This window comes from Oncorhynchus nerka, linkage group LG22 (assembly GCF_034236695.1).
Source record: "Oncorhynchus nerka isolate Pitt River linkage group LG22, Oner_Uvic_2.0, whole genome shotgun sequence".
Classification (NCBI taxonomy): Eukaryota; Metazoa; Chordata; class Actinopteri; order Salmoniformes; family Salmonidae; genus Oncorhynchus; species Oncorhynchus nerka.
The window spans coordinates 43,485,375-43,503,683 of NC_088417.1; the positions used below are offsets into that span (position 1 = coordinate 43,485,375).

Consider the following 18,309-nt stretch of genomic DNA (forward strand, 5'->3'; position numbering starts at 1 on the left):
ACACTTCCTCTCCCAGACTCCCACATGCATGTATGTTTGAGCACACGCACACGCGCACACGCACACACACACACACACACACATACACACACACACACACATACACACACACACCATAGCTCTGGTATATAAAGCTTTTTTGAGGCTTTGCTCACAATTCATTCTGTGGCAGCACAATGACCAAACGATACACTGTATGTGAGGATCTTGATCATATCTTTGATCATGACACTGGTGAGGAGAAGAGAGTCCTTGTTAAACTTGGACAAAAAGTAGTCTGTGATAAATAGCACAACACGTTTCATCTGAGTATTTGTTATAGTCAAAATAATCCATATATTATGCTTTTTTCTACTCAAAAACTAGTTGTATGAGCTCAGGTCAATGAGGCCCACAGGCCATAAATAGCAAATAGAAGTTCAAAACGTGTAATGTCCACAAGAACGTAAGTTGATAAAAAGATCTAACACAACATTAGGTGATAATATATGTATTATTATAGATTTATAATCAGCTATAATGGGGCGGTCCTTTTGGACCGGGAACACAGAATGAATTAACATGAAATGAACACAGCAGGAGGGTTAATAGGTATCATATCAGATTAGATCTGTGGTTATCAAATCAATCGGTTATTATGGAAGATAAATATGGCCAATAGCATTCCATCCTCTCACTCTTTTTTTTGCTTCCAATCAGGTAGCTACCATTGATGGTGGTTAATGTTTTAGCTTGATTATCGTTGTAAGAGGCTGACACATTCAGATGTGGGGTTTTGTTGGGACACACACAACACACACACATCAATCACAGCTGAAACACATCACAGACAAATGTCTCTAAACAGAGAGGAGCCGTGCCTCGTGACAGGCAGCCCCACACATATACCATGTCTCTTATAGATGGGAGGTTTCCTGTAGATGTTGGGCTCGCCTGTGGCTGAGGACACAAAATGAGAGAGAGGAAATGAAACAGTGAAAAGAGAAAAGGGAAAAAAGAGAAGAGGGGGTAGGTGCAGTAAAATGTGTTTTTTTAGGGTTAAGTGCCTTGCTCAAGGGTAAATCAACAGATTTTTCACCTTGTCAGCTCGGGTATTCAAACCAGCAACCTTTCGGTTATTGGCCCAACACTAACCTCTAGGCTACCTGCCATGGTTCATGGTAGAAGAAGAAAGTGTTGTAGGTGTTAAAGTTGTTAGAAGTTGTACTGTAGACTTTTTTTGAAAAATGCATCAAACATATGGAATAAATAACACTTTTTGCCAATAATTTGCCATCCTTGTCTGGACAGAGTAGAGAACAGACAACCCCCAGAGTAGGCCACTCTTCACCTACAGAGCCTGTTATATCTCTTTCACATGTTGGATCCTTAACAAACCTCTCACTCTGTCTCTCTGTCTGCCTGTTTCTCTGTCTCTCTGTCTGCCTGTCTCTCTCTCTGCCTGTCTCTCTGTCTGCCTGTCTCTCTGTCTGCTGACTCATAAACCAAGGTTGTTTGATGTATTCACTGTCTTTCCCTCCACACAGAAACCCTTAGCTCAGCTGGAAACGTGTCAACACACGGCGCAGCATGAGTAAGGCGGCTGAGGTAAAAGTGACACCATCAATAAAAACAGATGAGTGCATAATGGCTACTGCATGTGCATGTACACAGGCAAATGATACACAGTATCAACAGATGGACGGGGACGGCCACAGCATCTGATTTCAACAGACGCTCGGTACAGAGAATAGAAGAAGAAGAGCTACTGCTCAGCTACTGGCAGACAACACAGGGTAATAAAGCCATACAACCTGTGATGGTGTGATTAAGGCTGAATAACGGCCCATGATTGATGGGGCGCGGATGTCATTGTAAATGAGCAATGCAGAGAGACATGGTAATACACACAGTCAGGTGGAGGCTGGGGTAATGAAGTAAGTAGGCCGTAACATGTCCCCCCATATTGTGACCTTTGAAAAACCTTGTAGGGCTGACTTCAGTAGAGGAAAGTCTGGAGGAAGAGGATGGAGGATGGGTGTGAAGGACAGGAACAGCAGAGGCCTACCTGGCACATGGAAATGCTTGGGGGCTTGGTAGGCGGTGTGCGTGGTGGGTCTGGCATCAAGCTGACTGTAATAGGGAGAGCTCCTGCCACTCTCAGTGCCTGCAGACAGTCAGCCCAAGACCAATGACAGTGACAGAAACGAGAGCATGAGCCAAGGATTGGCACCACCCCTTAACCAGACCCATTCCATCCCACAGCCAAAGCTCAGCCCACACTCACAGAGACACAGCCAGTCAGAGACAGTAGACAGTTTAGTTATTAGGACTAAATGTCTACTATGCCTGACTGTGTGCAGAGGAAACAAAAACATAAAGCAACTGCCAAGTCTGCCATGATGGTATTCTACATATTTGATGACTATGCATCGCCACTAGAGAAGAATGATACGTCTTTTGAACAGTGGCAAAGCGTGATACAAACTATCTAATGCCTGCTTCAGTTCATTTAGTTCAGCAGGATCTAACGAGGGTTCATGACCTGCTATTAGACAGGGATGGATGTTGTAGCGTGAGAGAATGGTGGGAAGAGCAATCCCCAGTAGTATACCACCACCACCACCACTACCACCACCACGTGAACATAATACGCACAGTATTGTATATACTACAGTGTTATCAGACTCAAAGAGGAGTCTGGAGAAGATATGGCAGTGGTGTGATGTGAGTGGTAGTACTGGAGGGGATTGTGATGTGGGTGCATGAGCGGCGCCTAACCCTGAGTGGGTTAATCTGAAACTAATGTTGTTCCAGTCACCTATACAGGAAGCAAACATAAGGCATAGGGATAAAACACATCTCCACACACTCTGACGCCTTCCCGAACCTGATCAAACTCAGTCCACTATTGCTTTCTTGCTGACATTTTACGGCAAAATGATTTACGCTATTTCATCTTTATGAACATTTTCATGGAGGAGTTTCTCCTGCCTATGTGTAGTGCTGTGTGACGTGGTCGAGTGACGTTAAGTAACTCACCTGGGCGGTAGCAGTGTTGTGGGGAGCGGGAGGTGGACATGGTGGGGGACATGCCATGGTGACTGTAGGTGGGAGAGTCTATGAAGCCTGGGCTGGACAAGCGCCTCTGTCTCAGCTCCATGCTGTCATAGATGTCCTGGGAAACACAGTAGCAGGTCACCGGTCATTGTCTGCAGGGCTCTGTCTGTCTGTCTGGCACCATCTACAGTGCCTTTGGAAAGTATTCAGACCCCTTGACCTTTTCCAAATGTTGTTACGTTACAGCCTTATTCTAAAATGGATTGAATAATTTTTCCATTCATCAATCTACATACAATAACCCATAATGACAAATCAAAAACACGTTTTTAGAATTTTTTACTAATTTATCCTAAATAAAAAACTGAATATCAAATTCAAGTATTCAGACCTTTTACTCAGCACTTTGTTGAAGCACCTATTGCAGTGATTACAGCCTTGAGTCTTCTTGGGTATGATGCTACAAGCTTGGCATACCTGCATTTGGGGAGTTCTCCCATTCTTCCCTGAAGATCCTCTCAAGCTCTTTCAGGTTGAATGGAGAGCATTCCATTCCTTCTCTCCAGAGAAGTTCGATTGGGCTCAAGTCCGGTCTCTGGCTTTGCCACTCAAGGACATTCAGAAACTTGTCTCGAAGCCACTCCTGCGTAGTCTTGAATGTTCACCTGTCCTGTTGGAAGGTGAACATTCGCTCCAATCTGAGGTCCTGAGCGCTCTGGATCAGGTTTTCATCAAGAATCTCTCTGTACTTTGCTCCGTTTCCTCAACCCTGAATAGTCTCCCAGTCCCTGCTGCTGAAAACATCCCCACTACCTTGCTTCCCTGTAGGGATGGTGCCAGGTTTCCTTCAGATGTGACATTTGGCATTCAGAGTTCAATCTTAGTTTCATCAGACCTGAGAATCTTGTTTCTCATGGTCTGAGAGTCTTTAGGTTCCTTTTGACAAACTCCAATGGGGCTGTCATGTGCCTTACTGAGGAGTGGCTTTCATCTGACCACTTGATTGGTGGAGTGCTGCAGAGATGGTTGTCATTCTGGAAGGTTCTCCCATCTCCACAGAGAAAATCTAGAGCTCTGTCAGAGTGACCATCAGGTTCTTGGTCACCTCCCTGACCAAATCCTTCTCCCTCGATTGCACAGTTTGGCCGGGCGGTCAGCTCTAGGAAGAGTCTTGGTGGTTCCAAACTTCTTCCATTTAAGAATGATGAAGGCCACTGTGTTCTTGGAGACCTTCAATGCTGCAGAACTTTTTGGTACCCTTCCCCAGATCTGTACCTTGACACAATCCTGCTCTACAGACAATTCCTTCGACCTCATTACTTGGTTTTTGCTCTGACATGCACCTTCAACTGTGGGATCTTATATACAGTGGCAAGAAAAAGTATGTGAACCCTTTGGAATTACCTGGATTTCTGCATAAATTGGTCATCAAATTTGATCTGATCTTCATCCAAGTCACAACAATAGACAAACATAGTGTGCTTAAACTAATAACACACAAATTATTGTATTTTTCTTGTCTATATTGAATACATAATTTAAACATTCACATTGTAGGTTGGAAAACGTATGTAGCTTGGAAAAAGGCAAGGGGTCTGAATACTTTCCGAAGGCACTGTATATCAAAACATTACCCTCTAGACACACTATTCACTTTTTTCTTTCTTTCATCTAACAACTGACTTTATTTAATCAAGTCCAATGAGAGTTTTAATTGAGTCCCTTCTAAGGCCACATGGACCCAAATATATCACACATACAGTGTACACAATCCAAATATGCCCATCCCAGACTTATTCCTATTCAGCAATCTGTTACGCTCGTCAAAATCGTGGAAATGACCGGACCAAGGTGCGGCGTGGTGAGCGTACATTTTTCTTTATTATAAATGTCGCCAACAAAACAAGAAACAACAAAAACGAACGTGAAGCTTACTTATACAGGCCACTAACAAAGACAACTACCCACAAAATTACAAAAGGCTGCCTAAGTATGATTCCCAATCAGAGACAACGATAGACAGCTGTCCCTGATTGAGAACCCTACCCGGGCCAAAACATAGAAACACAGAACATAGTTTCCCACCGAGTCACACCCTGACCAGCCAAACATAGAGAATAAAAAGATCTCTACGGTCAGGGCGTGACACCATCTGTCAACTGATTCAGTGCAGTAGTGTATGGAATGTAATTACCTGAGAGTATGGAGAGAGAGTTCCCAGAGACTGTAGAGAAGAGGAATGAATAGAGGAGTTGGAATCAGTCAATCAATAGCATCATGCTCTCCAAAATTATTTAGCAGTGTGCTATTCAAATGAGACCTGTGAGCTTACTAAACCATGAATAATATGACTGAATAATAAGTCCTTTTTCTGTGTAGTTGTTCATAAAGTTATTACGTTAAGACAAGCACATATGAAATCTGACAGTAAACATGAGGAATCCATTGTGTCTGTGGCTTTGGTTTACTGGTGTGAAGTAATCTAAATTAATAGTTAAGAGAGGCCTTGGCGTGAAAACATAAAGCTTAATTGACATTATTTATTGTTGAGTGTCTCTCAAAGATCAATTCAAATCTGTGACCAAAGCAGGAGACTCACAAGGATGTAGTCATGTTTTAAGATGGTGCGCGACGTGACCACGGTACAACCATACAGGGGCTAAAGTGGGAAGCTGGGGGGGATGTAGCAACAGGGAGACACAGAGACGGCAGGCACAGTGCAGGGGCATCACACACACACCCACACTCACACACATAAAAGGCAACTAGATTAGCACTAGCGTCTCAGTACCTCCCCATAGCTGTAGCGTTCTAGCCTGTCATCAGAGGAGTATCTGTGATAAGACTCATAGGGAATGAGATCGGGCCGCTGCACGTCATAAATAGCTTTAATCTTAGGCAGAGCGGCCAGATCTTTGTAATTTAGGACCTTGTTTTCCACTTTGGCCTGGAGAAAGGACACAGAACAAGACAGAACAAGGAGAAGACAGAGAAGCAGGCGTGAGACAGAGAGAGAGAGAGGACGAAGCTTGCGTTGACAGACAGAGAAATCCGGAGGGGAGGCCAAATCAGGGTCAGCAGCAAGCTGCTGATGGCATCCTGGGTAAGACAGAAGCTCGAGCACACACACACACACACACACACACACACACACACACACACACACACACACACACACACACACACACACACACACACACACACACACAAACACAGAAAGCAGAGAGATCCCAGAAACAAACATAGACACACACCCTGTAGCAGAGAGAGAGAGAGAGCTGGAGGTGGGACATTGGTCCAGCCATAGAATTAAGAATTAGAATACTAGAATTAGAATTCTAGTATTGACATGAAAGGTATTAAGACAGTATAAAGGGTCAGGCATTTTGGTCAAGGAGTTGGTCAACCATGGTTGTGATAAGATATTGTGTAAAACAATGAATTTGACGATTATCTTCACAGTGTGTTTATTAGCTAGTTAGCCAGCCAGTTTGAAAGGAATGATTCCAGAAATGTTTCCAATTATCTGCCAATATGCCAACATTGCATACAAACAATGCAGTCACTACACAGCCATACACTGGCTGAAAGAAGTTGATAGGACAAATTGTAAATGCAACAAGTACAGGTATTGTATAATATTATACAGTAACACTCACAGCTTTCCAAGAAAACAAACATTGAAGGGCCATACTTGCGAACAAGTAGAAAAAGTTTAAACATCAGCCAATTAAAAGCGTTGACATAGTTGCATGTGATCAATAGCTACATGTTAGCTGTTCCCATTACATAACCTGGCACATTCAGCCGTATGCTAACCAGGTGGCCGTAATTATTTCCTGAAACAAATTTCGCATTAGCCTATCAAATATCTTAAACGTTTTCTCTACAGAACAATGGCATTTCTTAAAATAGGTCAACTTGGCCACCAGAGGTATATTTAAATCTCCTAAGTCAAAGTTGACTTTTGTTCCCCTTCACTTCATCTGTTTAAAGTGTAGAGTGCTAATATTTCATGATAATCGCATCCTTGACTAGGCTCAGTGGCATGTATTCATGGGAAAAAAATTGTTATGTTTCTCTCATCTCTCTGTGTTTCGTCATTTCCCTTCAATTTACAAGAGGCTGAATGTATGACACAGGAGAAAGCATCAGAACGAGTGAAACAGAGCCCCTCTGTCTCGGTATGTGTAGCTGTTATGGGATCTTTATGAATAATGACTCAATTATGTATCCATTTAGCTTAGAATTATAACTAAACAGAATACTACTCTGTTACTGTATGAACGTAGGAATCTTATTATAATCATAATACTGAATATAAGGTGTGTAGTTTTAGTCAAGAATTAGAACTAGGACTTCTGTTCCTTGTTAGAAACTATCGTCAGACCGGCTGGAATACTGTGTTCCTTACAGGACATTCTGTCCCTACCCAGAGAGGGGAGAGACCTGGGGCTTGTAGTAGATTGTTTAACAGGTGGCAGACAATGTGAGAAGGCTTGTGAACTATATTGCCATTGTATCTGAGAGGAGGGACATTTATGATGAAATGTGAGGTATATAAACCAATGTACATGGAATTGTGACCAGAGCTCTCAGGAATAAACGCCATTGATTAATTTTGAGACTGATCTTTGTCTATTTTATGCAAATAAGAACCTTACAAATTCTTAGAAACGGACAAAGTGTTTTGCTTTGTTATAATTGAATTGGTTAACGAACATATAGGAATTAAATTCCTCTAACAGTAGCCCATCTATCTGATGCTGTCTGGTTAAAAAGAGTATGATATTGTTGCCGGCTGTATCATTGAATGCAAGGGAGGCCAGCGAGCATTTGGCCCCCATAAAATAATAGGGAATCAGCGTTGAGCTAACCTGAGCAAGCTCAACTGTGAATGTTCCTAGCGAACCCCCCCAAAAATGTAAATGGCAGCCAGTTCGGATGTGTCTTCACAGCAATCATTTCACATCAAGCAAACATAATTGACAGAAAAAATGGAATTATTGCATCTTGTTGTGTTGTTGTCCTCTGGTGGCTAGCTAGCTAGCTAAAATTGCCCCTTTCCTAAATTAGCCTTGGATGGTGATAGGGGCTTGCGGTTTTGGACTTCGGCTTAACTTAATTCTCCTTTCTGGCTAATAGAATTGGGCTGTATACCGTATACCGGGGTATTTTGAAAAAAACATGGGATGGTTTTTCAATACCGCAATACTGTTGAAACTATTTATTTGAAGTTTTTCTATTATACATTTAGTATAAATACCTGCGGTCAACTTGTGCAATACGTTAGGAGATAATGAACATTGCGTTCTTCATTTCACCTGTCACATTATTATGTAGCTTACGGACGAGACCGGGGCCTCGTGAGTCACTCACTGTTGTGCAGCATGCGCCAGGTGATCTAATAACAGTATTGAATTCACAACTAGATGTTGTGCATTTGGTTGGCAAATTTAGTCGTTATTTAGCTATCTAGCTAAGTGGTTAGCTTCTTCCAAAATCAAGCATTCACTTGGTAACAGCAGAGAATCCCCTCCTGGATCAAGAGCCTTTGCTGGCTAATATTCGTTTTGTATAGGCTGGACAATCAAAATTCACCCAAGGCTGAAAAACGGCTTAAGAACATTGGCTAAACTGGAACACTAGCGCGAGCCCATAGCAAATTAATGAAATCGAACGGTTGCAGAGACTGTTTTGACTGGAGTGATGCTTAGAATTCCATTTAAAATGTATCCCTTTTTATTTTACCTCTACAATCTGTTCGTCTGATGAAACTGGAAAAAAAACTCCTTGTGTAGAAAGTAAACATTGGCACCTCGATGGTGTCAACAGTGCTTATGTCTGCGGAATGAAAAAGTAGGGAAAAAATAAAAACTTCTGACTATTTCTGGTCTAGCGATCGATGACAAATGAGCTCGCTGCCCAAACTTACATAATTACAAAGAGGAGATTTTCCTGATTAAAATGGTGCCCGTGTAACAGTTTTTCTTCTGTCCCTCCCCTCGCCCCTACCTGGGTTTGAACCAGGGACCCTCTGCACACATAGTCAACAGCCACCCTCAAAGCATTGTTACCCATTGCTCAAAGTTGCAGCATTGCAGAGCAAGGGGAACAACTACTTCCAGGTCTCAGTGATGTCACCGATTGAAACACTATTAACTCGCACCCCGCTAACTAGCTTGCCATTTCACACCGGTTACACCCGACTTGAAAAAAAAACCATACACATTGCGAGATATTTGGCGAAAAAGACAGACATGCCTATATTACCCCCATAGGAAACCAAGGGAAGTCCGCAGAGTTCCAATATTATTTTTGTTGTTTACATTTTGTTGTTTACATTTTAACACCATAAACACCATAATATTAATCAAATTAAGTAAGCCAAATTTCTTAAAATCAATCCCATATACCATGTTATTACAAAAAAGGTTTTAACTTCTCTGGTAATGCCAATACGGAATACTATCAAATGCTTCTCAAAGAGCCTCTGGTGGTCAAACTAGCAATAACTTGCAGAAACAAATGAAATGGCTGAGAATTAAATGACGTGCCACAGAATGCTGCAGCAGCACGCAGGGTGTGCCGCAGTATGACTCAACTTTTAAAAGAGGAACTTGTTAGCATTTTGTTAGAATTCTGGTAAGTAATGTTTTTTGGGCATTGAATAATTGTACTTTTTAATACCTGCTGTCAACTTGTGCGCTAGGTAATAGATAAAGCAGATCGCGTTCATCATTTCACCCATTACCACATTTTTCATTATGAAGCTTTTTCATTTTGAAGCTTATCAGTAGTAGTTTCTCAAAACGGCGGTTTGAGACAGTCACGTGTGTTTGTTAACAAATAAGAAAAAAGAGCAAAATGTGAGCTTCGTGAGGTGAGTCACTCCTGAAATTCAATACTAATGTTTGCCAGCTACAGTTGAAGTCGGAAGTTTACATACACTTAGGTTGGAGTCATTAAAACTCATTTTTCAACCACTCCACACATTTCTTGTTAAAACCTCGGTGTTAGGGGGCAGTATTTTCATTTTTGGAAAAAAAACGTTCCCGTTTTAAACGGGATATTCTGTCAGGAAAACATGCTAGAATATGCATATAATTGACAGCTTTGGATAGAAAACACTCTAACGTTTCCAAAACTGTAAAGATAGGGTCTGTGAGTATAACAGAACTGATGTTGCAGGCGAAAGCCTGAGAATCCAATCCGGAAGTACCCCAGGTTTTGAAAGCGCTGCGTTCCAATGACGCCCTATTCAGCTGTGAATGTACCATCAACGAGCTTACGCTTTCTACATATTCCCCAAGGTGTCTACAACATTGTGACATAGTTTTACGCATTTCTGTTGAAGAACAGCCGTAGGCGGCCACATTGCGTAAGTGGTCACATGGTGGCTCCGAGAGAGATTCTCACGTAAAATACAATCGGTCCTAGTGAAAAACGAATTGCCCCGACGGATATATTATCGAATAGATATTAGAAAAACACCTTGAGGATGGATTCTAAACAACGTTTGCCATGTTTATGTCGATATTATGGAGCTAATATGGAATATTTTTCGGCGTTGTGGTGACCGCAATTTCCGGGCGATTTCTCAGGCAAACGTGAAGAACAAACGGAGCTATTTCGCCTACAAAAATAATAAATTAACTTTGGCTGTCTACCTGGGAGTCTCGTGAGTGAAAACATCCGAAGTTCATCCAAGGTAAACGATTTAATTTGATTGCTTTTCTGATTTCCGTGACAAGGTTGCCTGCTGCTAGCAAGGCATGCTAGGCTATGATAAACTTACACAAATGCTTGTCTAGCGTTGGCTGTAAAGCATATTTTGAAAATCTGAGATGACAGGGTGATTAACAAAAGGCTCAACTGTGTTCCAATATATTTCACTTTTGATTTTCATGAATAGGAATATTTTCTAGGAAGATTTATGTTCGTTGCGTTATGCTAATTAGTGTCAGATGATGACAACGGTCCCGTTCACGGGATGGGGTGTCACTACAGGTTAACAAACTATAGTTTTAGCAAGTCGTTTAGGACATCTACTTTGTGCATGACACAAGTAAGTTTTCCAACAATTGTTTACATACAGATTATTTCACTACTGTATCACAATTCCAGTTACATACACTAAGTTGACTGTGCCTTTAAACAGCTTGGAAAATTCCAGAAAATTATGTCATGGCTTTAGAAGCTTTTCATAGGCTAATTGACATAATTTGAGTCAATTGGAGGTGTACCTGTGGATTTATGTAACGATTGTCGTTGGGAGAAGGAGAAGAGGACCAAAGTGCAGCGTGGTACATATTCATAATGATTTTAATAAAGATGAATACTCAAACAAAAACAACAAACCGACAAACGAACAGATCTGCAAGGTGCAACAAAAACACAACATGATGCTGCCGCCCCCGTGCTTCACGTTTGGAATGGTGTTCTTCGGCAAACAAGGCCCCCCTTTTTCCTGCAAAAATAATGATGGTCAATATGGCCAAACAGTTCCAAACAGTTCCAAATGGACAATGAAAATATAGAACACAAAACATAGAATGCCCACCCCAACTCACCAAACTAAAATAGAGACACAAAAAAGGAACTATGGTCAGGACGTGACAATTTATTTCAAGGCCTACCTTCAAACTCAGTGCCTCTTTGCTTGACATCATGGGAAAATCAAAAGAAATCAGCCAAGACCTCAGAAAAAATTGGAGACCTCCACAAGTCTGGTTCATCCTTGGGAGCAATTTCCAAATGCCTGAAGGTACCACGTTCATCTGTACAAACAATAATACGCAGGTATAAACACCATGGGACCACGCAGCCGTCATACCGCTCAAGAAGGAGACACGTTCTGTCTCCTAGAGATGAACATACCTTGGTGCGAAAAGTACAAATCAATCCCAGAACAACAGCAAAGGACCTTGTGAAGATGCTGGAGGAAACAGGTACAAAAGTATCTCTATCCACAGTAAAATGAGTCCTATATCGACATAATCTGAAAGGCCGCTCAGCAAGGAAGAAGCCACTGCTCCAAAACCGCCATAAAAAAGCCAGACTACGGTTTGCAACTGCACATGGGGACAAATATTGTACTTTTTGGAGAAATGTCCTCTGGTCTGATTAAACAAAAATAGAACTGTTTGGCCATATTGACCATCGTTATTTTTGGAGGAAAAAGGGGGGGCTTGTTAGCCGAAGAACACCATTCCAAACGTGAAGCACGGGGGTGGCAGCATCATGTTGTGTTTGGTGCTTTGCTGCAGGAGGGACTGGTGCACTTCACAAAATAGATGGCATCATGAGGGAGGAAATGTATCTGGATATATTGAAGCAACATCTCAAGACATCAGTCAGGAAGTTAAAGCTTGGCCCCAAGCAGACTTCCAAAGTGGCAAAATGGCTTAAGGACAACAAAGTCAAGGTATTGCAATGGCCATCACAAAGCCCTGACCTCAATCCTATAGAAAAAGTGTGTGCGAGCAAGGGGGCCTACAAACCTGACTCAGTTACACCAGCTCTGTCAGGAGGAATGGACCAAAATTCACCCAACTTATTGTGGGAAGCTTGTGGAAGGCTAAGGTGTATGTAAACCTCAGACTTCAACTGTACATATCTTATAACTATCAAGTTAACTATCTAAGATGTGACAAATACATTTTCTCCAGCTGGGTTTTGCTACTTGCTAATGTTGACTAAGAGGCTAGCGTTAACTTGCAAAATCAATCTTCTTGGTAACAGCAGCAGAGAGAATCCCCTCTTGGATTAAGATCGCTGCTGTCAAACATTTGTTTTGTGAGTGCTGCAGACTTTGTTTTGAGACACTAGCATAACTTCATGAGCTGGGTTGTCTGTCTTAGTAGTAAATGTTTGCTACATGAGCGTTTACCTGGCATCCGATATGAGAACTCCTTAGTACTTGTTAGCATTTTGTTAGCATTCTGGTAAGTGATGTTTTTGGGGCTTTTTTAAAGTAAAAAATATATATAGCACCCCTTGTGTGCACTACCAGTAATACCGTATATCCCGGGATCGCACAGGCATGGTATGAAGGTATGCAAACCTGGATACCGCCCAACCCTACTGGCCAATGATCATAATGGTGATTCTGATCCAACCATAAATTAATAAATTGTGCCCTTTACATGATCTAGTAGGCTGATGTTAACTAGCTGACTCATCGTTGCCCATGAATGGAAGTTAGGCTAGGGAGCAAGCATTTTAGCCACATTTCCTAGGACAACAAAAACTAAAAGTATGTACTGTTTCGGCAACATGAAAGAGAGGAGGATGGCATTGGCATTTCTCTACAAGTAGGGTGAGTCCACAGGTTTTTTTCTACTTGAATGCACACACACACAAACACGCACGCACGCACGCACACACACACACACACACACACACACACACACACACACACACACACACACACACACACACACACACACACACACACACACACACACACACACACACACACACACACACAAATCTGTACTATGGACAGTCCCATCATGTTTAGCTTATTTTGATTGGACTAAATTGTTTTTGGTATCTTTTAGCTATCACTGTATTAGACTAAGCAGAGGTTATTTGATGATGTTGAAATGTTAAAGTTAAGAAAAGATAAAGGAGATCTATACAACATTGAAGTTCATTGTACATTGTCCCCACAAAGATTTGAAAGAGATAAATAGATACAAATTTTAAGAACCTTATGGACTTGTCAAAAAGCTGCCATGTACAGTAACCGTCATTGCTTTCCTGGTGCTTCACACTGCTAAATTGGTTGACTTGAAAATGAAGTGCCCATTAACCGTGGGTTTGAGCCCCCTTCTATCAAGCATTATTGTTCAGGAAAACACTGTTCACCACTGGTCCACACATACGTGACGAAGTGGATTATTATAATAATGCATATAACATGTGGTACATGTTAGTGTAGGCCTACAAGTCTAAGTAATATACCCTATAGTAGTGACGATTATTTATGTAGCCGTGCCAGTAGCCTATTTTTTTAATTTTTTAATTTACCTTTATTTAACTAGGCAAGTCAGTTAAGAACAAATTCTTATTTTCAATGATGGCCTAGGAACAGTGGGTTAACTGCCTGTTCAGGGGCAGAACGACAGATTTGTACCTTGTCAGCTCAGGGGTTTGAACTTGCAACAATCCTAGTCCAACGCTCAAACTACTAGGCTACCCTGCCGCCCCCCTATGTGTCAGTCTGCAAGAGGGACTCCAAGAAGAACCTTCTCATAAATGTATTCGTAAGCTGCACTTATCTTCTCTTCACAACACGTTAACACAATAAATGTAATTGTACTTTTCAAAATAGAAAATATATACACTACATAACCAAAAGTATGTGGACACCTGCATGTTGAACATCTCATTCCAAAATGATTCGCAATAGTATGGAGTTCGTTCCCCCTTTCAGCCTAAACTTTTCTGGGAAGGCTTTCCACTAGAAGTTGGAACATTGCTGCGGGGACTTGCTTCCGTTCAGCCACAAGAGCATTAGTGAGGTCAGGCACTGATGTTGGGGCGATTAGGTCAGGGCTCTGTGCAGGCCAGTCAAGTTCTTCCACACCGATCTTGACAAAGCATTTCTGTATGGACCTCACTTTGTGCACGAGGTCATGGTCATGCTGAAACAGGAAAGGGCCTTCCCCAAACTGTTGCCACAAAGTTGGAAGCACAGAATCGTCTAGAACGTCATTGTATGCTGTAGTGTTAAGATTCTCCTTCACTGGAACTAAGGGGCCTAGCCCGAACCATGAAAAACAGCCCTAGACTATTATTCCTCTTTCACCAAACTTTACAGTTGGCTCTATGCATTGGGTAAAGTAGCGTTCGCCTGGCATCCGCCAAACCCAGATTCGTTCATCGGACTGCCAGATGGTAAAGTGTGATTCATCACTCCAGAGAACGCGTTTCCACTGCTCCAGAATCCAATGCCAGCGAGCTTTACACCACTCCAGCCGACGCTTGGCATTGCGCATGATGATCTTAGGCTTGTGTGTGGCTGGTCGGCCATGGAAACCCATTTCATGAAGCTCCTGACGAGTTTTTGTCCTGACATTGCTTCCAGAGGTAGTTTGGAATTTGGTAGTGAGTGTTGCAACCGAGGACAGACAATTTTTGTGCGCTGCGCGCTTCAGCACTTGGCGGTTCCGCTCTGTGGGCTTGTGTGGCCTACCACTTCGCGGCTGAGCCGTTGTTTCTCCTAGGCGTTTTCACCTCACAATAACAGCACTTACAGTTGACCAGGGCAGCTCTAGCAGGGCAGAAGTTTGACTAACTTACTTGTTGAAAAGATGGCATCCTATGACGGTGCCATGATGAAAGTCACTAAGCTCTTCAGTAGGGCCATTTTACTGACAGTGTTTGTCTATGGAGATTGCATTGCTGTGTGCTCGATTTTATACACCTGTCAGTACCAATTTGAAGGGGTGTCCACATGCTTTTGTATATATAAGGTATCTCAGCTAGGATTCAAACTTGCCGCAAACATCAAAAATCACCAGGAACCAGGATCACAACACTGAGCTATTCGTCCAATTGAAAATGTGTGTTTTAGTAACAGCAGAATGTGCTGTTTAACTGCTGTTAAGGACGCTCTCATGGAAAAGTGTTCTATGACGTCCAACTACATTAACGATTTTAATAGGTTGATACGGAATTTGAATTGGATCTAATCACAGCCGGCTGGTGAGGATAGCATAGGGCCAAAGATGACAAAGTGGCAAAGTTTTCCCTACATGCTTATGACAAATCCGGCTAATCTTTTGAACAAGGTGTAAGAAAACCAGATAACATTAGTAAAATAAAGGTTAAATAAAAAAAAGAAATGAGGTAGCTAGATACGGTTAGCATGCTAGCTAGCTACATTAACAGATGTCCGTGCCCCCATAACATGTTATTATTTCAACACTTCACATGGAAATCACCACAACGTTCCCATCCTCAATTCTGGAATTTGTATTAGCAGCCTGAGTCATTCTTCGTAGGTAGAACCTAAAAGACAATTTATGCTATTGGACAGGAATTACGTTGAAATAGGGGCAGCATTGCCCTCTGGTGGGGGCCTTGAAACTTTTTCTAATGTTCGCAAGAATGGCTCCTGAGACATTTATGGTCTGTTTACATATATTTCTTAGGCTATATATACAGAAAATGTGTATAAAACCTGCATAAACTGTATTTTGAATTATATGACACATTTTGGTGAGAAAATAATTATATTGCACAGATTTCTGATACATCACATGCCTTACTTTTATTTAAAATCAGGACATGCCTTTTAAGTAAAATCAGGAAATCCACCATCTATGCCTCTACTGCCATTTATTCAAATGGCGAATGTGCATAAAGATGGCAGAATTCAGATATGATGCCATTGTTTTAGCACTATCCACTGGGTTTTTAAACTACGCCAATAAATCAGCACAATCTATTTATACTTTTTTTTTTTTTTAATTGCTGGCATCTTGAAGCTAAAATTGGGGCCATGTATACTCTGCTAACGACCATACAAAAAAAAAGACTAACTGAGCAATATACAATACGGCAAACTTAGCAAATATTTAGAATTTGTGGTAAGTGCATGAGGGCAATATCCATCACCTTCTGAAGAGCATAGTCAGAACTACAAATTTCTGATTATTCTATGCAAAACAATTGTTATCGGTTTCAGGAAGCTAGGCATATGTTGCACCGCTTTACAGGAGAGTCATTTGAAGGTCATTTTATTTATTTATTAAAATGCATTTTTTGGCAGAAATGCCTTCTGGAACATATGCACTTTCTTGTGCCTTAATAACAAACTTGCATGCCATCTATAAATACAAATAAAATGGTTAAATTACAAGCTGGCTTGCTAGCTAACATTACGTGAATGATCTGTGTAGTAATATTATTTGCATCTCAGAAATCCATTTGCATTGCTAGTTATAGCCTAATGTTAGCAAGCTAGTTAACATTGAAACTAGTTGGTTAGCTTTAGCTACCTGCAGATTCATACTACAGCATTTCATGCATGGTGGCTAGCTATGGAAATCTGTTTGTATTGCTAGTAGCATGGGTTGGGATTATGGTTCATTGTTCAGCTAGCTAACTAGCTAGATAGCTACATGTCTAAACAAAAAACTCCACTTCACCAGATGTTTACATGATCCATCCAGTTAGCCAGGTGTGTCTGGGGGTGGTTATAGCATTTCTTTCACATGACCCATCAAGTTAGACAAGTGTGTCTGGGTAAGCATCATCTAAAAATTTTAAAATATTTATAAAATATTTTTATCTGGACACTATCTTTGATATTGCTACCATGCAAATATATCAATTAACCATTTAGCTGTACTGTTTACACCTTCTGTATCCTGTGCATGTGTCAAAATAAACTTTATTTTATTTCATATATATATATATATATATATATATATATATATATATATATATACGCTGATTCGGTGAGCGAGTTTATTAGCAAGTGCATCGGTGATGTTGTACCCACAGCGTCTATTAAATCATTCCCCAACCAGAAACCGTGGATTGATGGCAGCATTCGCACAAAACTGAAAGCACGAAGCACTGCTTTAGATCAGGGTAAGGTGACTGGAAACATGACCGAATATAAACAGCTATTCCCTCCGCAAGGCAATCAAAGAAGCTAAGCGTCAGTATAGAGACAAAGTAGATTTACAATTCAACGGCTCAGACACGAGAGGTATGTGGCAGGGTCTACAGTCAATCACGGACTACAAAAGGAAAACCAACCCCGTCGGGGACCATGATGTCTTGCTCCTAGACAAACAGTGCCACTGACACAGCCCGCTACCAAACCTGTGTTAACCCTTGCAAGGCTGCCGGCCCAGACGGCATCCCCAGCCACATCCTAAGAGCATGCGCAGACCAGCTGGCTGGTGTGTTTACGGACATATTCAATCAATCCTTATCCCAGTCTGCTGTTCCCACATGCTTCAAGAGGGCCAGCATTGTTCCTGTTCCCAAGAAAGCTAAGGTAACTGAGCTAAATAAATATCACCCTGTAGCACTCACTTCCGTCATCATGAATGTGCTACCTACCTGCCCTCCAGGACACCTACACCACAGATGTCACAGGAAGGCCATAAAGATCATCAAGGACAACAACCATCCGAGCCACTGCCTGTTCACCCTGTTACCATACAGAAGGCGAGGTCAGTAGAGGTGCATCAAAGCTTGGACTGAGAGACTGAAAAACAGCTTCTATCTCAAGGCCAG

At 41.7% G+C, this 18,309-nt stretch overlaps 1 protein-coding gene across 5 annotated transcripts in view; it reads right to left on the bottom strand.

The window, feature by feature from the left end:
• Positions 1-18,309, bottom strand: part of LOC115105210 (actin binding LIM protein family, member 3) — a 128,027-nt gene that overhangs the window by 23,026 nt on the left and 86,692 nt on the right. For 3 of the 5 annotated variants that reach the window (XM_065007180.1, XM_065007181.1, XM_065007179.1), the window contains exons 10-13: positions 5,234-5,263; positions 3,022-3,157; positions 2,048-2,146; positions 889-939 (exon numbers count right to left, since the gene is read on the bottom strand). In XM_065007180.1, the coding sequence (XP_064863252.1) occupies positions 889-939; positions 2,048-2,146; positions 3,022-3,157; positions 5,234-5,263 (316 nt within the window). Of the gene's footprint in view, positions 1-888; positions 940-2,047; positions 2,147-3,021; positions 3,158-5,233; positions 5,264-5,830; positions 5,987-18,309 lie in introns of all 5 variants that reach the window. The other 2 variants (XM_029626957.2, XM_065007182.1) reach the window with 2 other exon arrangements.